This window comes from Tympanuchus pallidicinctus, unplaced genomic scaffold (assembly GCF_026119805.1).
Source record: "Tympanuchus pallidicinctus isolate F22 unplaced genomic scaffold, pur_lepc_1.0 scaffold29, whole genome shotgun sequence".
Classification (NCBI taxonomy): Eukaryota; Metazoa; Chordata; class Aves; order Galliformes; family Phasianidae; genus Tympanuchus; species Tympanuchus pallidicinctus.
The window spans coordinates 3,070,133-3,092,611 of NW_026294746.1; the positions used below are offsets into that span (position 1 = coordinate 3,070,133).

Here is a 22,479-nt window from a genome sequence, read left to right on the forward strand (position 1 = left end):
GCTGCTCCCAGCCCTACCAGCTGTACATGGGTTCTGTACATTTCCATTGCCACTGCCTTTAAAATGCTCTACAGATTTAGGTAGAAACTCATTCAGCAACAGGCACATCCCATCCTCTCCACAGTTTTCACAAGTGGATGTGATGAGAGATGTAGCCCTTAACCATGAGAACAGGACAGAATTCAGGTCCAAGATAAGGAAAAAATCTCTTACAGTGAGGCTGGGGAGGCACTGGAAGAGGCTGCCCAGAGATGTGGTTGATGCCCCATCCCTGGAGGCTTTCAAAGCAAGGCTGATTGAGGCCCTGGGGCTGTGGTACCCCTGCTCACTGCAAGGCAGTTGGACTGGATGGCTCCAGAGGTCCCTTCCAACTCTGAGCATTCTATGGTTCTGTGAAATAACCTTTGTTCTCCTATAGCTAGAAGCTGAATGAACAACAGCCAGGGCAAGGGTGGCTGGGTGAGCAGCCACTCCAGCTGGTGTAAGTGGCTCCAGTAGCTTCCCATAATGAACATCCGCATGCTCATCTTCAAGGCACCACCCAGAAGTTTGTTGTTGTAGGTTAAGATCCGTGGCTTGCATTTGAAAAAAGTTCAGTGTTAAGCCAGTATCATACTCATATTGTGATCCTCAAATCTACTTTAGCCACTAAAGATTTCATGAATACTTTAAGTAATACAAGACATAAATGGGAAGACTGCTCTTCCTGACAGGAGTTCTGTATACTTACTGTATTGAGTGCATTAAGTGTAGTGTCATCACGGGAGGCTGCAACACAACCATCTTCTGTGGATCCTCCATCACACATGCCTGCAAAAGCTGCCATGCTCCTTTATAGTTTGAGGGGAAAAAAATTGAAATTTTCTTCAGCTTCTGTCTGATGCACATGTCATGCAGTACACTACAGTTACCCCTTAAATCACACATTTCAAGGCCTTGACATACTGCAGAAACAAGTAAAGTAAAACGAGGCATCACACGAACAGATCCATGTCACCTCAGCGTGGGAAATAACTCCAATGTAAAGTGGGTTTTATTAATTAAAGCCTCTCCATTGCACTCGCAATGGTCTGATCAGAATTATGAGAGACAGAAGCCATAGGCACAAGGGCACAGTCTTGCCAAAGACAGCAAACTTGCTATTGCTAATTTAGTTGCGTTATGTTATGAAGCTGATTTCAATTGCACATTCCTGACATCTCTAAATTCTTACAAAGGAATAATAATTCATTTACTCACATTCTGAATTATGAGGCCCACTGGCATTAGAAATCTAATATTTATTTATCTGGTAAATCTAGCAGCCATGTCAGAGGTCTGCATAAGACTGAAACACAAATTAAGGCTCATGCAGAAAAAAAAATAGCCTCTGAGGGATCCTACCTGTGCTGTCACAGTTAATCCACAATTAGCAATTACTTCCTTTGTGCTATAGCATGTGTTTTCTCTATCACGCTGCACACGCTGCTGGCTGTGGGTTTTCAATCCAAAAGCCACAGCCAACAGCAAGATTCTGTGCTGGCCAATCACCAAACCAACACTCCCTTGTATTGCACAGTTAACATCCACACCAAACCAAAATCTAACAAAAAGGAACGGCCACAGTCCACTGCTGCAGAGATGTGGCAGCCCACACATCCATCCTAAAGACATGGGGATCTCTTGGTTCTGATTACCTTGCTGCCCTAAGGTACATAAGTAAGTCACAGTCGTTGACTCCTGGCATCCACACAAGTTCTTCATGCTGTGTCACTGTGTCACCATCTGGGGAAGGAAAGGGCTGCAGATCAGGAAGCTTAGCCTGGGAGAAAAAAAAAGAGTTCATACAGACATTACAGTTGTTAACACTGTGTGTCACACATGTAGCCCCCTGCTATACAAAACTCAAATCTGTTTGACAGTTCACTGGGAAAGACAGCTTTGTCTTGTCCAAAAGGTTGCAACTCTGCTTGCCAGGGCTACAAGGTACCAGCATGAAATAAGGCAAGAACATGGCTACCATGTGTTTTATTTTAATACTTCAGTCAAAAATACGCCGCACATCTGAAATGGAGTTGAAAACAAAGTCATCAGTAAATTAACAAGAACTCAAAGTGAAAAAGAAATTCTCTGAAAGTGAGACAGCTCAGTGAAACGAACTCTGCCACTAAGCATACACTGCATGCAGGGACCCAATTAGCATCTTTAGTCATCTACTGCAATGGGATGAGATAGCTGAGAGCCTCCTCAGAAACGGCTTTTAAGCCCTGTAATTACCTCCTGTACTTACAGCACTAAACATATTTGAGAAGCAACATTTACACATAACCAGTAATTACAAGTCACAGGTTCAGATGTCTTTTATGTTCTGCTCTTTAATCTGTACTTTACTTTACTTCTTCCTTGGGCAAGTGGGCACGTCACTGACCTTCTCTTCTGGAAGAGGTGCATTACAACCAAGCATTATATCAGCACGAGGCTGATCTCTGACAGCTCTGCATGCTGGCAACTGCCTTCCAGCACCAAGGTGCTTCCACCAACACTTGCTCATCCTTCTGCGTCCTCAGAAAAAGCTGATTGTAGAGATGCTCCTAAGAGAGGCTTCCTTGTGAACACCTCTGGTTAGCTGCAAGCCAGAGCTTTTCTCAGCACACTGAGTGGAGATCCACCACCCCTCTCCTCCCCTTTACAACACTCAGATCAGCACAGCTCTCTGAAGCCTTTATGTGCATCCCTACCTGCTGCACGATATGAGCATAAGGTATCTGCGTGTGCGTCAAAAGGAGCAGCACCCTACAGCGCCATGTAAGGAGAAGAAAGGCAGAACCCACTCCTAGGGCCTCAGGTTTGGTTATGGATGCTTCTGGATCTGCACATACGAGGCCAAATCCAACCACCAGCCACTACTATCCTGAAGATTAAACTTCTTACTAAGGAACAGCTGAAGAACCTCCTGGAGGTGACAGTACCAGCAACACTCAGAACAAAAGTAGTATGGATCAGAACAGGAATAAAAGTAGTACGGAAGCTTAAAACACTGAGCCAGCAGAAGTATTCTGTATCAGTGGACCTTCCTTCTGCATATTTTTCCATCCATACCTACACCTGATAATTACACCTCACAATATGCCTGATTGCTACCTGCCAAAATATTACCTGACAGTTTGAAATCAGAGTCGTTTCGGAGGTATCGTTTACAGCACTCTTGTTATGAGTGATGAAAATAATAATACAGATTCAATTGCCAAGAACTCTCCTCCTCTTACAAAGCACCCTGGAGGATGTCACATGAGTTACACAAACGATTCCTATCAACAGTCGTTAAACGAGACTGAAAATGAATCCCAAACATGTGGATGCAAAAATACAGCACTTGGACAGGACCTTTATTTTATAATCACATAAAAAGTTTCTGATAAATACAAGTAAGATATAAAATGTGGCTTGCTACTGAGTGTGCATGTGAGAAACACATGGCAGCGATCCCCCAGAATCGCCATGCCTCCCAGCTGAAAAGAATTTAGGCTCTTCTACATCCAAACGATGAGGGAAAAGAAGTGGGCAGCAGCAAACCTCCTGCCTGAAGGAGGAGGCAGCAGCATGGAGCTGCCAGCACATGGGGCCTGTTTAGAAAGAGGTCTGTCCCTGGCAGCTGCCACCCTGCTCTCTTTAAGCACAACACGGTCCCACTGATTTCTGTGCTGAAGCACCACGGTTGCTCAATCCCTGCTGGCCATGCAGACAAATGAAGGGAACATGCACAGGCTGCAAACAAAAGCACAGGTCAAGGAGGAGATGCAAAGCCACAGGCAGCCCTGCATGGAGCACAGCCACACACACAGCAGGGAGAACAAAGCACAGGGAATCCTGCACTAGGGCAGCTCTAACAAGGGGCACGCCTGTGTCCTGCGTTGAGAGATGGACACACGCAGGTATGCACGTGCACCTCAACACACTTGTGGTTCAGGAAAATCTTCAGCAGGTCTGAAGTCTCCCAAGCCCGGAAATTCATCCTGTGTTTCTCAAAAACCTGCACTCTCTTTGTTCACTTCTAATAGAACTTCACTTTGCTCTCCACTGACTCCAGAGACTTCAAACATCCCAGGCAGCATTCTCCTAACTCAACTACTTTATTAAAAATTAAAAGAACTACTTTGAATATAATTAGAAACCAATACTAAAACGTTTTTCAGTGATTTACTAACACGTTGCTAGGTGAAAGGTAGCTGAGGATGCATTCACTCCTCTCTCCACGATGTGCCCACGACAGCTGCTTTCTGCTCTCTTTTCTTCCTAACTTCCAGCAGCCATTTAGATTCCCTCAACCTGATTCTGGAGTCAATCCAACACTTTCACTAGTGAACAAAACCACGTAAGCAGCAACATTTGACATTGAATAATCTCGTCAGCTAAGGAGTTCTAAGGAACTCATGATTAACCTCAGAAGCTCGTTGTCTTTGAGCGAATACAATTCTAAGTGTGCACTGAACAGGGTAAGTGCCTAGCAGCAAGTCCTGCAGCTATTCAAGTACAAACAAAATCCCTTACCTGATGACTGGGTCCAACTCTGATTTCACCTTGGGTACTGTTTAGCCTCCTAATATAAAAAGAAAAACCAGTAATGAGAAAGAATTATGATTAATGAAACCTGGGACAATGGCCTGCATTTCTGTCATTGTATTTCCAATGCAAATGGAAAAGAAGCAAAAATAATACATTCTTTAAAAGAAAAAAAAAAATAAAAAGATATACTCAGGAACATGACAGGCCACACTGCAAATGGCAAACAGCAACAGGACAAATCTGGAACTTTCAGTCCCACTGTTAGGACAAGGTGGAGGTCACTCCCAAGCACGACGTGAAACCACAGCAGCAGGAAAGCATCGGGCAGTGATGCTGCAACACACATCTCCTCCTTCCTCGTGTTTCCATGCAATATAGAAATAACACTGATATCAGAGAGCCTCTACAAGCCCTCCCAGTGCCCCAGTGCCCAGCCAGCACCTCACCTCTGCTACAGCTACAACCCAAGAACTGCCCACTGCAATGCCAAATCCGAACGCAGACAACATGCAAAGCACAAGCTATCAACAAGCACACAGGGATGGATGCCTTCCTTATGAACACCTTTATGGACATTTTCTTTCTAAATAATCTGTTAAGGAGTAATTTGAGTTGTTCATGTTTGAATAGCGGAGTTTTGTGTTAGCAGAATCTGCAAAAAATAATCCCTCTTCCAGATGAGCTCTGGAAAACCATTCAAGAGTTATTGTGTCATTCCCAATAATAAAGCACATTTTTCCTCCCATGTTTTGTACAGAATTACCAGGGAACCGAGGATGAATAGAACTTTATCAGTGAAGTCTGCCCTTTATTACCATACAGACAGCAGGAAAGCACACCACCAGCATTTCTTATTCAGCCCTGCTACGGTCGTGGTGATGCGAAGCGATGAAGAGAAATGGTTTACTTTAAACCACAGAAATTCAAACCCACAACCAGAAAGTGCCAGCCCTGCACCAGGCTAACCACCCAGAGCAGCACACAGTGACACACGTTAAAACCAGAGGGCTTTCTGACATGGATATCTGCGTGCCTTCTGAACACCTGCAATGTACTTTGACGTTCTGAGATGAAAGCGCGCACTGAGCCTCACCTCACGGATCATTCTGAGATCTTATTCCCAAGTGGGGAAAATACAGCAGTGCATGTGAACAGACCTTATCAAAGAGAAGGATAGGAGGACCTGTCAGGCAGGAACTGAAACTGGTTTTGTAACTCAGCCCTACGCTGTGGTGCCTGCACGATGCTGCCATCCTGGTACACCAACCTGCTCTCCAGCAGCATTGCCAGAAGGCTCCTGAAAAGAACCTTCTCCAATGGATACTTGTGTGAGATGTGATCTGACACTGTCCTCGTGTTTTCAGGTTATGCAGGGAAATGGTTGAACCCAGAGAGCAGGGTTTGTATTTACAACCAAGTTATAAATGAAATTTGCACTTTTACAGCTGTAATGTGTGAGAATTCTTCCCTGTAAGGCACAAAAGGAAAGGCAACAACAAATGCTCATTCTCTTGCTTTACTCCCAAGCAGGGTTCTGAACAGGTTCTAAAGCCATACACATCTCTGCTAGTCACTGCAAGTCAGGCTTGAGACATGTCTGTGCAGTTCCTGCCAGCTACCATCCTTCACCCAAGCCAAAGGCTGCTGAAAAGCAGAATGTATTTGTGCAAAGTTCACAATTTTTGGTTTAGGTAGGGGAAAAAAAACAACACCACTCCAAATTCTCCCCAATTCCCAGTTCCTTCGTTTGCATTACACTGAATATTAATAATGCAGCATCACAGAATCGAGACTGCACGTGCCCTAGCATCCTACAAGGAACTGCAAAGATAACAGCAAAATTTTGGATGGGGTGATTCTTGTAACTGTGACAATGCTGAGGCAGGGGAGAAACGGCCCTGTGTGCCCCATCACCCAACTCAGCACCTGCTGATGGCATTCCCACCCCAAGGGGACCCCAGGTAGGCAAGGGCTGTGCAGAGCAGTGAGCACTGGCAGGGGGTGCTCAGACCATGGGAGCTGCTTGCTGCAAGGGGGCACAACGTGGCGAATACTTTCAGACAGTTTCCGTCTCCCCAGGAACGGATTTGCAAACGGAAAGAAAAATTCTTGCTATGGAAACTAAAACGTACCATAGAGTTGTAAGCCAAATTATATTGGTGGAGCACAATTACAATAATGATGGCGAGGCGATCCGTGTTTATTCTATGGGAAGGAAAAAAGAGGACCCAACACGGTATATGAAATCTGACACAAAAGAAACCGATGTAACAAAGCAGTATCCATAGCAACAACAACTTAATATTTCAGTCCTCTTCAGCTGCAGTGGATTAAATATAATGACAAGATGTTCCCTTTGAAAAGTAACCTGTTGCCATGGCAACGTTGTATTCTGAAAAGTAAACAGGGGCTGGTCAGGGAGAGATGGAAGCCTGCGACGGAATATCAAAGAGGCAGAAACCTCTCCAGCAGAGCAGGGCAGCACCAGCACCCACTGATCCCAGCAGAGCACGGCGACGTGGCTCAGCTCCAAAGGCTTGGTTCCTGTGGTTCTAAGGAAAGGGGAGGTTGGGGGGTCGGGGCCGAGAGCAGCACTGCAGAGAGCAGTTCAGAGGTGAAGCAGAGAAAGGAGCAGCAGGAAGGCTGCCAACAACAGGTCCTGCAGTGAAGGAACACGCCTATCATCCCCTGTTTGGTCACCTGCCTTCATCACGCAGGGAAGGACCGTGGCATGGTGAGCAAAGGGGCTGAGCTGCCAGGGAGCAGCCAGGCCAGCAGTGAGGATGGCTCAGGATCAGGCTCTGCAGCACCAACCGCTCTTACTGCACTGCCACAGCCATATGGAATTTAATGCTGCAAATCTGCTGCAAAATCCCAGAGTTCAGAGGCAGAAGCTAAACGCTTTTGTGGGTTTTCATGCCCAGCAGTTTTCTGCACAGCCCCAGCTTTGAGCTGCCCTCGATGCGAGCACAAGGCAATGCCCCAGCGCAGCACACCCCGCAGGCTCCATGCTTCTGAGAGCCAGCAGGCAGGGAGCAGACCTCCCAGGTCAGGGGTCACATGTAGCCAGGGGAGCCTTTGAAATGGCACTGCTGCTGCTTTCATGCTTTCCCTTTTACCACTGAAGTACAGCAAGGAACGTGCCATGCTCTAATTGCACTGCTCTGCCCTGCGATGGAGCAGCGTCCCGTGCCATTCCTGGTCTAATCATTCTGATCCCATGCACTGAGGTGCTCTGTAATTATGCTAGAAGGATGCTTCAGAATGAAGATTTAAATGCATTCATTTTTCTCATCTTCTGCAAAGCTCTCTAAAAGTGTTTTCAAAACCTGCTTTCTAAAACCCATTCCCTACTGCAACAGGTCCACATCACTTATGCAAAAGCAACTAAAAAACAAAAAAAGAAGTTGAAGATGGGAAACCAGGAGTGCCACAACCTCAGCAGCAACCCTCCCCACCCCAATGCTCTTTAGAGGGATGAAAAAATGACTGCAGTCCAACCATGGTGATCACAAATGAGCTTATGAGGACTCCAAGTGTGGCTGCCTCCCCCCCCAGAGCCCCACCTGGCAGGATGTTCTGCCTCACACTGCCCTGTGCAGCACAGCCAGGCCTCACACTGCAGCACCAGTCTTTGCCTGCTGAGCATTAATGGTGCAGAATGCACAGGCACTGCTGCTCTGCAGCACCAGCACTCGTGGGACGTCAGCAGTGCTGCAAAGCAGCCTCCAGCACGGCTCTGTCCCAGCCCTGCTGCCTTCTCCAGACATCTGCTGAGAGACTGAACTACAGCTTGCTAACTTCTTCCTACAGTTATTTCCTACCATCAGAAATTTCATGTCGAGTTGCATAACTTCACGTGTCCAGTCTGCCCCTGCCTTGACACAGGGTTTGTTTGCAGCCACATTTTTCTAGGAGTCCCACAACGCTCAGAAAATACTCTTGCTAATGCAGCCACGGGAAGTCAAGTTTGGTTTAGGACCTGTTTGTAGCAGAGCATGTTATAATAAAGAGTTGCATAAGCAATTCTCTGTTCCAACTGAAAAAAAAAAAATAATAATAATAATCAGACCTGTGTTTCAGCCAAACCAACTCTTATGGGAACGCCTCTGGTGATTGCTCAATCCAAAGCAGGAACGAATATGCCTGCACCAACGTCTGCATCTCCTACACGAGCTCAGACCTGCCTGCTGACTGCAGAGGGAGAGCCTGGGGGAAGCAGAGGGCTGTGCTTCCTGCTGCTCTCTGGGGAAGGAAGTGGCTGCAGATGTTTGAGCCCGACAGGGAAAGCTTTTGCACAGTGTTATTTCAGTGTCAGGTTCCTCCTTGAGAATTAAGGTTACGCGGCCTTTAGAAGCACCATCCTCGTGCAAAAAGGCAGGATGGAAGCAACCATGGCACAGCCAGGCCAAGAGCAAGTCACTGGGAGGAAACCAGCACCCTCTCCATAGAGGAATCACCTACATGGGTAATGCTGTGCTTGCAGCCTCCACTGATCACCTCTTTAACGTGCTTACTTCCAAACAGAGATGACATCAGTACTTTGATCACAAGGCCAGAAAAATTAGTTGGTGGAAACCCCAAATTCTACTGTACAGGTTGGGAATACAAAGCCCTAATTAAAACAAATCACAGCCCAGAGAGCTGGAAGGCAGAAGGAAGAGGTAATCATAGTGATAAAGAGTTTTGAAAGAAACAAAAATAAAGCCCAGAAATAATAATAATTTAAAAAAAAAAAAGAAAAAAGAATAAGACTATCAAGAACTTGGTCAGCATTCCTTCACCTGAAGAATGCAATACAAGCAGCGACCCAGAGAAATGGGCAACCTCAGACAGCGCCATGGAGCTGCAGCTACCAGCACACCTCTGCCTACAGGCTCTGCTGGCAGCACAGGGGCATCTGAGCAAGGACCACTGCACCACTGGCAGCCCAGAGCAGGCAGGCTGTGCAAACCTCAGGAGCTCTGACACCAGAGGCATGGTTCAGCAGGGAGCTGGTGGAGCTGACAGCACCACGTCGTGCCCACGAGCTCCCATGTGTGTGCAATTAAGCAAAGGATGCCTTATTTGGCAGATTGTTCCAGCAGCGCTCGCTTTGCCCAATGCCATACTTGAACATGACAAACAGATTTGGTTTTGTAACAGCCTAGAGTTGCTCTCATCTTTGTCCACCTGTGCTATTTTAACTTAACTTCCAACCTGTAAGAATAAGCGGGACCAAACTCTCGTTTCAAGTTAAAACTGGCATTCTTCTTCCAATCCTTTTTAAACGCATGAGCATGCACTCACTGATGAGCAGCACTAAGCAGACCACTTGGTAGCCCCCATCCCTTGCATATTTCCCTTCTGCACACAAGAGAACATAAAAATGAAACGTAAGGACACAAGATGCCACATCCCTGTGCAGCTGCAGAGCAGCGTTGTGTTTCTGGATGCATTTGAGTGGCTCCTTTATTAGGAATAAGAATGCTTCCCAGGCATACAGAGGCAACACAACTCTGCAGCGATTCAGTCAGGCTGAAGTTCAGGGGAACATTATTTCTATAATTATGAGCACAGCTCTGCTTCAGCCAGCAACAAATATCAGCAGTGATCCACACCGTGTGAAGCACTCTGAATTTCTGCACTCCGTAAGTGCAAACAGAGACGGGAACATTATTTCAGACAGAGCACCAGTGCAGATGAAACCTAGCAGCCCTGCTCATCAGTCACCACCTGCCCTCCAACACAAGGCAGGCAGTCCAGCAGTGACTACAGGTGGAGCAGTGACAGGTCAGCCTGCAGCCCGACATCACAGCACAGCTCTCCCTGCTCACCCTGCCCCAGCCCTCCTGCTTGCACCTGCTGCAGAGCTGAGCTTGCTCCCGCTCACCTGAGCCCCTCAGACCACATCCCATTTAGCAGCAACAAGTTGCTGTGGCTGTGTCTGGCCCCACACAAACCTCACAGCCAGCTGCAGGCACGTTATCACTGCACAGAGCCAGAGTCCTCTCCTTCATTCAGGAGGCTACAAATTCAACTAGCCCTCTGAGACTGCAGCTTGCCCAGCTGCCACATGCCAAGCACCTCACTGCATACAACAACATCACCACATTTAGGATGCACAAGTGTTATTTGCATGCAGCTGACAGGCGAGCAGAGCCACACTGCTTTTGGGATTTCTGATCCCCCGAGGAATGGCAGCAGGGCCAACACCCCCCAGAATGCTGCAGGCCCCGGACATCCCCTTTTGGGCAGCTCCCAGCATAGATGCCATGAGGCTGGCATGCAGACAGCACGGCCAAAATGCAAACTGCACCACCGAGGGAGGGGGGGAAAAAATCAAAGGGGGGGGAGAGAAGCCGTCAGCGCAGACAGCTCCAGCATTTTGCTACATGCACCCCTGCGCCAGCAGATCCCCTGCTCCGTGCCCTCATGCAGAGCTGTGCAGCAAAGCTGGTGGGATTACAAGCTTCTGAGGAGCATGCAATAAGAAGGACATGATTTCATAAACATTGCAGAAGTCACAAATAACAGCAAAAATCAGCATTGCTTAGGGGAGGCCAGAGTGATGCAGCCTACCTGCAGGGGCTGAATGGATCATCCATGACTATGACAGGCTCTGGTGGGTTTAGATGTATTCCTGAACCTCCTACTTAACAGCTCAAACTCTGCCTTTTCCACTCTACCAACTCAAAATGGAGGCACATGCAGGCTGAGAGACCTCAGCGAGCTTTCACTGAGCTTGTGCTATGACCTAAGCCTGCACGCAGAACGCAGAAACTTCGCCCTCGGACTGCCGGCACTGAGCATGTGCTGTGACCCTCCCTCGGCCGCACGCCGCTCCCCACGCAATCAATCTCAGCCCGCTGGTGCCGTGCATGCAGCAGGAGAAGGCTGCAGCTCCGCCAGCCAAGCTAGTGTGCAGGGAAGTGGGGCCTTCACCAGGGGCTCTGGGACAGCCAACGCGCTGAGCCCGAGACGCGCCTCAAGAGCTGGGTTTTTTTTTTTAAATTGGGGTTTGTGATTGGCTTTTGAGAAACAGCAGCGGTTAAAAAGCTTAAAGGCTTTTGGAGAGACGAGTGACACAAGCTTCACATCGCAACACACGGCGTAAACGCAGCAGCACGCTGATTCCCCTTCGCTCTCCCTCGCTCTACCCCTACTTCCCTTCGTTTTGCCTTTGCTCTCTCCCTGTCCCTGCAGCTGTGACAGCCTGGGAGCAGCACTGCCAGCAGCACAGCCACGCCATCACCCCATGAGCTGCCCAGCCTGGCGCTCTGCTGACGCTTCCTCCTGCATGCTTCCATTCCTGCTCGTTAGAATGATTATGAGCAACATTCTTAGCTATGTATGTGCAAGAAATTAATCGTACCCCTCTCCCCCATGGCATAAAATGTTTTCATGAGAATCCCTGCCTCCGCTTCAGACCAGATGCTTGAGTTTACTTCCAGACTACAAAGGAACAAAAAGTGTGGTGATTACAAACTTTTAGAAACAAAACAACTCAGACCAAGCAAAGCGAACCAGGCCACGACCCATCACAGATTTCCTCCCCCAGGTGGATACACCTGTGGGTCTTCCCACCCTACTGCCACCCCAAGCTTCCTGCTGCCCACCCTGCCCCATCCTGAGGAAGCAGAACCAATCCAAGCAAACCAAGCATTAGCTACCATGCGCCTACAGGACCTGCTGGACCCTCCCTGAGCGGCTCAAGGATCTGGGCCCTGGCATACAGGAAAGATGGACTTAGCTCAAACACAGCCTCTGCCAAAAAGGAGAAAGGCAGCAAACTCACAGGCCGACTGACCACATTTCCCCACCTACTGACAGGAACAACATAGCTGCCCCATACATTCTGCACAGCCCCTTCCTGCAGAGCACTTCTAAGTCAGAAGATTTAGGAGCACAGAAGTACCGAACCTCTATTTCAGCGACAGCCGAAAGGCACTTCTGGATTCATTTCTTCTCATTCTGGTTTGCTTTGTTGTGCTTGAGTTGACAACGTGTACTTGAGAAAAAGCTGTCTGCCATTATTTCATCCAGAGATAACCTCATAGACACAAGGAGCCAACGTGCAGCACATAGTGCAGCCGTCATAGGGTGCTGTGAGCCAGCAGGCACAACGACCACAGCTCAGCACCTCCTGCTCCCTGCCCTGGGAGCATACCATACACACAGACCTGCACTTCATACACCTTCCTGATGGTATTTAAAATCGCTAAACTCTTTTCTTTTTCTGAATTGCACTTCATATATGCTGCAGAAATTGCCTTGTGTAAACAAACCACGACACAAACTGTCATAATGCTCTACTAAGTGCAAGCATAATTGGAACTCATTTCAAGGCTGTGCTTTGAGACATAAGGATGGATAGGTGTGACTGCCTCACCCCCTCTCACTGCCCTGGGCACCGCAACACATATAGAATCAGAATATTCTGACTGCTAAAATGTAACCACACAGAGGAATGGAAACACAAGAGCTCCCTGCTCCTTTTTAGTCTGTTCGCATTTTGGTTGTGGATGTAAATTTCTTCTTGAACTTCAATTATTTTCTAGAGGAGGGCGTTCAGTAAATCGCACACAACTCCTTACTGGCTTCCTAAGACACACTTTTCTCATCTGTTCCTAGGCCTGAAACTTGTATTCCATCTGCCGTGTTTCCTATTGACAGGAGAAGGAACAAAAACTTGATTCAGGCTTGTAATAGAATTTTCCTTGCAGACAATGAAGTAATCAGATTTATAGGTCCTCTCACTCGGCTCCCTTCTCTAATATCTCCCTTGTCTAACAAATTATTTTAAAGACTGAATGTAAAAAGAACATCCTGTCCCAGCTGGCTGCCCCTTCAGAGGAGATATTCCGCAATGGAGAGCCATGAACACAGCTCACACCTGCCTGCAAGATGATTAACACTCAGCTCAAGGTGTCAACCCTCCTTTTGACTTTTCTATTCAACCACTGAACCCAAGTGAGGATCACTGAAGAGTGTAACCAAAATCCAGAGCACAAAACCAGCTTCCCATCGCCTGTGAAGAGAAGTCGCCCGCAGACACACAGGGCTTCTTCACATCCAGGCCTTGGGACATCTTAGCACACCAAAGCACTGCAAGTAGCCGGATTCCCAACACACCAAGAGGCCCGACAGAAACACCAGCACCTCACGTGCAATGCAAACTGAAAGCACTCAAAGGGAAATACAGCTTTGTAATGCAATCCAGCTTGGCCTAAGAAGGTACCCTGTCCCACACTGCTGCAGTGCAGCTGGGAGGGATTCACAGCCATATCCCAAGCTGTCCCTGTAACACATCCATCCATGCTTCGCCACAAAAAAGCCTTCCATGTTCACCACATGACATAAAACACCAGAGGAGAAAGTCAGATCAAGCTCAAGACAAAGTTCTGTTGTTGTGGTAGGATGCTTCCACTTCCAAATGCCAAATAAGCTGGAAGAAGGCAGCAGTAAAGCAGCATGTGCTGTAATGCAGTAGCAAACAGTTCAGCATGGGCCAAAGCAGCCCAAACTCAGGCCTTACTCTGAATGTCCTGAGCCCAAAACAAGCTTAATAAGGCATGGCTGCAACCAAAGAGAAGACACAGAGCTGGCTGCTCTGAGCAATCAGCTGGGCACTAAGTGCAATGCTTTGTCACTTCTTTGATCTCAGGCGTTCTCTATGTAGAAATACTCAGCAGAATTAACAGCTATTTCCACATAAAGCGAGTTTAGAACTGCCTGACAGCTCTGGCACAAATGGCATTTTGCAATCATTAAACAGCAAACTCCAACACCAGTGCAAGCAGTTCATTTACTGTTCTCTGCCTCAAAATCAAAATGCACTGAGAAGTGATGAAGTTAAAACAGGGGTCCAGTGTGACGCTGAGCATCAGAGATGCACCACAACAAACTTGGTCTTTTTGGACTTCTCCAAAAAAACACACAAATAGCATTAACAAAAGCAATTTAACATAATGTACTGTGAGATATTCATGGACTTGACGTGCTTTTTTATCCCCAGAGCTCAGCAGCATGCACTAGCAGGATTGCCTGCTAGGGACCTATACTGACAAAAGTTACTATCAACGTAGACTGAATCAATTCAAGGATTACACTTAATCCAATATCCTGCTTCAGACATACCGATGGCTTAAGACACTTCAGAGTAAGGTACAGGAAACCTCAGAAATAGGCAATTATGTAATAACACACACAGAGTTTCTTTACAACTGCAAGCAGTTAGTGGCAGGCTACGCCTTGGAGCAAGAGGATTTACATTCCATTAAAAATCATTCATCTACAATAGAACAATGCATTTATTTATTACTTGTATGCTTATCTAATTAAAGTAACTGTTGTCCTTGACAATATCACTAGAAATAGAGGTCCACAAGGTAATTGTGTTTTCTGTGTTGAAACTAGACTGCATTCAGCCAGCACAGCCCTTCACCAACCCCCATCAATCTTACAGGCAAGCACACACAGAAAATGCCCCTAGATAGCAAACTCCATAGGACAGGGCTTGTAGGGTTGCTCTGAGTTACAGAACTAAGCAGATGAAAATGAGCTAAGCATCTGGACTTGAGAATAAGGAAGGTGTGAACCTAGCAGATAAAGGCAGCTCAGACAACACCCAGCAAGACTCCAAGGACTCCACGGACCAGAAGAGTGTGCTGAACAAACCTCCTTCATAGAGGCTTCAATTGCTAGAAAAAAGTTCCCTCTCTATCTCAACTACACTCAAGGCCAGCAAAGCACCAAGTAGCTACTGGTAAGGAATCCTACAGGGGCAATTACATCTGAATGCACATCTTCCACATCTAAAAACTCTCAGTGTGATTTCTTAGCAGTTCAGCAGTGCTTACTACAAGATGCACGCGAATCTTGTGAGCATTTTCCACAATGTGCACTTACTCAACAAGATCCCTAACAACTCCTGCTACTGCTTACACCCCGTAAAAATAAATCCACAGATCTAAATTGGGTATTTAAGTATTTATCAGGCACTATTTATATGTATACACACATGGACATATAACATTTTATATACGTATTAAATTCTACTTGTATAAAAAAAACAGCAGGAACAGGCAGCTTCTCCTTCACACTCCCTCTACCCCACTTTCCTATCAGCATCCTGCTCGATTTCGGCTTTTCTCCCCTTTGAAAGGTTTCCTGTTCCTGCAGGCTCAAATCTGTGGTAAAGGATGCCTTGAAAAGTCACTTCTCTTACCTCGTCTCTGGATTATAGCCCAGTATGTAGAAAAATGAATCCACTCTCGCTTTAAACTCTCTAGCAGCAAAAATGTCAGAGAAATGGGAGATGTTACACTTTCCCCTGCAAGAAAGAGGGAAGATGGTATTAGAGTTCTGTTGTAAATAAGTTATTTTAATTAAACACCATGGTAATCGGTGCATGAGTCACAGTTCTCATATGCAAAAGCCACAAACAAGCCTGTTTTAACAGGACCCATGCAGTTCCATCCCGTGGTGGCAATGGAAGACACAGCATGTCAGACTACACAGCACACTCATTAACTCCCATTCAGCCTGAAGAGTCCCACCTCCACCTGGTAGAGAAACAAACAGTGCCTGCCCTGGCAACACAATCATGAAAATGCCTTCTTTCTAAGGTTTATGCAGTCCTTCTATTGCTTTTTTCTTCTTAAGGAAGCTTCTGAAGTTCTACTGCCCACATGGCTTGGGAAGTTGGGCTTTTATTCAGAAAGCCACACAAGCTTCCAGTTCAGAACATTTTCAGACTACTTCAAAATTGGTTTGATCCTTTCAAGTACAGAAAACAAACCACAGAACAGCAAGAACAGCAAACTGCTTCATAACAAACTCTCCCACACAACCTCAAGCACTGAAAGTGAGGGAAAAACACCAGGAGGACCAGCAAGGTGAGCAGGACAGAATCCACCTGGCTATCCTGAGAGCTGGGGCTGCACACCACTGTCCCTGTGATGGCCTGTAATTCTCAGCCAATTACCTTTCTGGCAAAGGGCAAAGCAACAGTGAATGCTGCCTGTGTCATGCCATGCTGTAGTGGAACGTTAACAGGGTCCATAATGGAGATCTCCCACAGAAAAACACTGAGAAAAACTTGCTCACCAGCATTTGTTTTATCCTCCATGCCTGAACCTAGTTCCCCAGTTTGCCCCTAGTAAGGGATATTTCTTTTGGTATTTCACATGAAAGGTAAAGTTTAAGTTGCCTTCCAATAATTTACCTGACAGTCAATAGTAACTGTTGGCCAAATTATCTTCTATTATCTACATTCAGAAAGCAAGATAGTGCTTCAGAGAAGTTGCACTACAAATTACTAGAGGGGATCTGCGAGCATCCAGCGAGCATCCAGCTCTTTCTGCTGGTTAGAGCAGAAGATTGGAAGTTACAGTCACTGGTTTTATTTCCTAGTTTGTCATCAACTCATTGTGTGACCAGACCCATTTGTTTGCAGAGAGCACAGAAATAATCTCACTTCATAGAAAATAAACTAGAATTTCAAGTTAACCTCGCTTCCAGGCATCCCAATGCACTCTGCTGCTGTATGCCCTCCAACTGTAAGAGCCCTGGGTGCAATCACCCTCATGTGCCTTGCACACCAAAACTCACTGACAAGCATTAATTACAATTTGCTAAATAAAATCAACAGAAGTAAACCTTTATCCTGCAGAGGTACATGATGCCATCTACGAGCCATGTAAAATTAACAAAAGAATGGAAAATGCAGAAGAACATCCTTCACTGTTTTCAGAGAGGAAGACGAAAAGGTTATTTTCCAAGTTGTCCTGGTATACAAAAACCCCACCTTGTACCTTTCTCTTCAAGCAAGAAAACAGCAGGAACACAGAACTGAAGCTGGAATATCCCCATGGCAATTCCCCACACAGCTCAGTCTCTCCTTATTTAAATGACAATCAGATTCCCAAGGCTGGTTCCTTCAGGCCAGCCCACCTCCTGCTAACTCCTTTCCAAGCCCACTGATTTGACAAGGATGGCTGCATTCTGCAACACAAGGACTGTGCTGTGGCATCACACGGGATTACAGCACATCACTGGAATGTTTCAAGTTTATCAAACATCTTCTAATATGCAAATCAAACATTTCTTCCCCCCCCCTTGTAACAGAATTTGCTGCAAGTTTGTCTTTTAACAGCTTCAGCAAAGTGACTCTGAACAAAGAAAATGTCTCCAGATGGTCCTGGTGAAACACCATCTGAGCATTATTATCAGAGAGATTATTCAATTTGCATTCTGACAATATCCATGCACGTTTGGCACGCCGAAAATCTGCTAAAAATAATGCCTCATGATTCCTATTTGGCAACATGAAGTAATGGTGCATCCCTGTGCTCAGCCAAAGGTCAGCAACGTCAGTTCAGCTCTTAGTGGGCAAAGAGGGCAGCGACCCCCTGGGAAGGGGAGCGTGCAGGGAACAATGCAGGAGCCCATTACCTCCTGTCTGTGCAGCCAGCTTTTAATGGAGCTCTCAGCTGAGCTTCCACAATGACAAGCGCCTCAGAGCAAAGTCTTTAATGCAATTTATCAGGGCTGCATGCTAACAGTCACTTTCCAAAGAGACGCTATTGTTAATGGTGAAATCAAACACGGAGGAGGGAAGGGTAGTATTTCTGCAGGAGCTGGCAATAATCTAAATTTGCAATGATGGGAAACAATATCTTCTGAGCAACATTGATTAACTGGGATTAAAATGAGATTGTAGAATTACAGCTCCTTCTTGAACGAGAACAGATAACACAAGTTAATTACTGCAGGAGATGAGGAGAAAGCTGAGCAGTATGCTAATGATCCCCAACCAAAGCAAGAAAGGCTTCTCTCTCTCAGAAAGGTTTCTCTCATCCAGCTCACAGATGCTGCACCACTTCCTCTGCAGCTTACCTGAGGGCAGCAGCGTGGTAAGTGTCGACGTAGTCTGAAATGAAGAGCTCTCGGTTCTTGATAACTGGGTCTGTAATAACAAGCTCTCGTCCAGAGTCTGCCAGAAAGCAAAAACAAGAAACCTCAACACATCAGCTACAAACTGAAAGCATCCACCTTTACCATCTTGCAGGTGTTTCTCACAGCTCGAGGTCAGAGGATGCTTCTCAGACAGAACTCTCAGTGCTAGGATAGCAAACACTCCAATTGCTCTACGCAGCCTGCAAGGTAGGGAAATAACGTGGCACCCATTTTTGAAAGCCAATTTCCCTGCTGTATCTGAACCGCTGAAGGGAAGTTATGATCACTTTCTGACAATGTGTTTATAATCCCCATGTATGAAGTTGTAAAGAAATTAGTGAGGTAGGTTCGTGCAGCTTTTGCTTAAAGCACAGGCCAAATATCCTTCATGCCTCCAGAAAGGAGAAGATATGCTCAGTTTTATATTGTCACGTAGCAAAAAGATGCTGCGTTGCACATTTTAAGCATCAATTTTGTCATCGCTATTCACCTCAGAGTATCTTCAGAACCTTAACTGTTGCCTCAAGGAAATTCACCAATTACAGTAGAAATGTTATGTCTCCCCTAGAGGCAAGAGATAAATGACACTGGAATATGTACTTAAGTTTCCTCCCCTGCTGCTATTAAACCAAAGAACACAATTGTTTTTGCAGAGAGAAAAGCAGGAAACTCAACTAAGGTGCTACAAAGGATCCACTGCTGCCTTCTGTTCTCTAAGACTTTAGCATAGGACCATACAGATTAAGTATATGTGAAACACATCCGATTATATCTATGGTTACAGGACTTACATTGGTTGGAACAAACAAGGCAAATAGACACCATCACCCATCTTCTAATGCCTGGTCCTCATCAGCAGTCTTTCCTTCACATCCATATGCAAAAGCATCACTGCTTTTCAGACTTAAAATTCAGAGAACAAGTAAAGGCCTTACTCTAGAGAGCCTAACTTACCGTTCTCATTGTGTCTGTCCTGAACCAAATGCTGATAGACTGAATCTGGGACTTCAGACTGGCGATAGTACCATTTGACATTCATAAGGAGATGGTCCCGTTTACTCTGAAAAAGAAGGTCTAGAGGCATTACTAAAAAGGAAATCAGGCTGCATCTGACACAGTCTTCCAAAGTACAGCATCTCTTTTCACACTGAAGAACGTCTGAGGTGAGGCTCAAAAGGGAGGAAAGCAGACTTCTATGGGCAGGAAACAAGGGCAACATGCTTATGACAGACTGAATTTCAGAAGACAGGAACCTACTCCATTCTCACGCAGCTGTATCTCTGTATCAGACCAGAAATACAATGCATACATTCACAAAAACTAAACAAGAAAAGGAAGGGATCAGGAAAAAGGCTGGAACTTGTGGCCTCACGCAGCACAATCCCAGTCAGCTTGTTCCTACCAACCAGCCAGACATACAGCCCGACACAGAGCACCAACACCAGCACAATTCAATGCCACCATACTTTACAGCTGCAACCAACAGACACTGAGGACAGATGGTTTCAGATTCCATCATAAAAGTTCCTTATTAACTCTCAGACACCAACAAACAGGAAACAGGATGCTGTCCTTCAACCCCAATAATTACAGGCTCCGACTCCCTGGAACATAAGTGGTACCAGATAGCCAACAGCAAAACTTGCATAAAACCGTATCTTCCCCAGGAGCACCTTCTGCTTTTGAGCGACCAGCTATCAGTTCGTTGTTCTTAGGAGGAACCAAGCCTGAGTATCACTTCAAAGTAATGTTTAATCCAGTTTCGACAGCTTGCTTCAGTCCATCTCTGATGCCCTTGGTAGTCACACTTCTTCCTGCTAATCTCAAACACCCAACAAGTCAGAGGGAGGCCTAAAAGGAAAGGGGCATCCCCAAAGGAAAGGAGGCAGCTGCACCACCGCTGGGCTCTGGGCCACAGCTCTCTGCATCACTCTGTTCTCACCCCACCTCTCAGTTTGCTAATAGGTTACTGGGCCAGAAAGCTCCTACTGTTGTTCCTGTCCTCATCAGCCATGTTAGTGCAATATTTCCACCAATTACGCTCAATAAACAACACGAAAATCTTTCCACTACGTCCACATTCCTCGAAGCCTTTCATTGAAAACACGTGTAATGCCACGCAAGAACTGCTAGTGGCAGCATTGTGCCAGACAAAGTTACTGCATTACTCCAGCACACGTGCTGCTGTGCACAAAATGCTCCGGATCACACCAGATGCATTGAGGAAACCCCAACTTACTTCTGGGTGTTTAACAGCACATTTGCAGGCAAAGACAAAAAAAAAACCAACAACTTGCCTAATGCACGGAAGAAATCAAACAGGCAAAGTCTGGAAGGCAGAAATGGTGCTGCACACCAAGGCTGAACAGAGCAGCATAGGCAGGGACAGCTTATACCGAGCAGGAGGACCCCAAGCTTCCATTCACCCCACTACAGCCCATTGCCTTTCAACAGCAGGCACTGGGAAGCACTGCAGAGGAGACCCAAACACTTGTGCATATACATCCATGATGAAGGAAGACTACAAAACTCAGTTTTGTTGGGTTCTCTCCTAGCCAACAAGCCTTCTTAAACCCACAACCTGAGCCTCCGTCAGCACACAGAGGTCTGTGGGCGCTGCCCTGAGGTGTCAGGCTGGGTATTTCACAAGGACCTGCACACAGAAGAGCAGGCAGGCCCTCACTCATCGAGTGTGACTGTGTTATTCATGCCATTACACACCGAGACTGCAGATAGCTGCATGTTGAATCCGGAACAGCAGAAACCACAAACAGCAAGAGCTTTCTGGTGTGTGTTTCAGCCCAAAATAGATTCCCGGTGCTACAGAACTCCAACCTGAATGAAAATAGTGCCCATTGCTGCAGTTTTCTACAAGAATTCACCTGGGGTCCTATTGCTGCTGCATCTGGCCTTTTTCCCTTCCCTCCCAGCTCCTTTTTTCTGCTTTAAGTATGCAGTTCTGGACATCCAACAAGATCAAGGCAAATCTGTAAATGGATTAAGGCATCCCTGCGCACAAACATCTGCTCAACCATTTACAAATCAAGGCCTCCTTTAAGGGTGCGGAGCGGAACTAAATCTTGCAGGTCCCCTTTAAAGCCACACACATACAGATTTCCACAGCATTTGCAACACCTCCAAGGTGCCAGTTTTCTTATAAAACACTTCAAAACAGAGCTCTGACACATTGCGCTTCACGTCTGAAGAGATTTCATGTCCTCTCCCCGGCGTTACGAGTAACCAAAGCGTGCAAACGGTCGCAGATGTCCTGCAGATTCTCTCCGAGGGATTTGAGCAGCATCCTTCATTACTTGCCCTATTTAGCTACCATGCTCAATCACAACTAGCTTTGGAAGCAATACACCAAATGCTGGAGCTGACAGATGGGCGCGCTGGGGCCGGTGAGCAGGAGCTATTTCAAAGAAACAAACAGCAAAATGGAAACACGGAAAAGAACATCTTTCCCTTCAAACGTGTTTTCATCGATTTTTTAACATGGGGAAAAAAGAAAACAGGATTAATTCTAAGCTACCAAGGGTCTTCATGTTATTGTAGTAGGTGTTAAATATTTTAACAGCAACTTCGGTGATCAAAATAAATGTCTCATGCATTGCAGCATAAAGCTCTCATAGAATCTCCACTCAAAACCAGCTGAAATGAACAACTTAATTCATTTTTAACACTGCAGATTAACTCACTCCCTTTGGGACAGTGTTTGCCCTCCCAGAAAACTATTTTCCCCCATGCAAACAGCTCTAGTTATGCCTCAAGACGCAGCACTGGCCTGCTCCACTCCCACTGTAATTTGACTTCCTCCACTTATCGACCCGTGCAGCCGTCCCCGCTGAATCACTGCCTGCATTTCTGCTCCTGCTATACAAGTATTTCAACACTTACTCAATTCTGACATTTATTAATTTCCAGGAGGAGGGTGAGTGGTGGGGAATGGGGAGCAGTCGTGCCAGATCCCCTGGGCAGAGAGAGTGAGGGAACAGA

The 22,479-nt window shown here is 46.3% G+C and overlaps 1 protein-coding gene across 4 annotated transcripts in view; it reads right to left on the bottom strand.

The window, feature by feature from the left end:
* The window catches only part of RERE (arginine-glutamic acid dipeptide repeats), a 168,178-nt gene that overhangs the window by 67,674 nt on the left and 78,025 nt on the right, over window positions 1-22,479 (bottom strand). For 3 of the 4 annotated variants that reach the window (XM_052691543.1, XM_052691541.1, XM_052691542.1), the window contains exons 4-9: window positions 19,438-19,543; window positions 18,424-18,520; window positions 15,752-15,856; window positions 4,528-4,576; window positions 1,677-1,801; window positions 731-830 (exon numbers count right to left, since the gene is read on the bottom strand). In XM_052691543.1, coding sequence (XP_052547503.1) covers window positions 731-830; window positions 1,677-1,801; window positions 4,528-4,576; window positions 15,752-15,856; window positions 18,424-18,520; window positions 19,438-19,543 — 582 coding nt within the window. Of the gene's footprint in view, window positions 1-730; window positions 831-1,676; window positions 1,802-4,527; window positions 4,577-11,103; window positions 11,308-15,751; window positions 15,857-18,423; window positions 18,521-19,437; window positions 19,544-22,479 lie in introns of those variants that run through there. The other variant, XM_052691544.1, reaches the window with a different exon arrangement.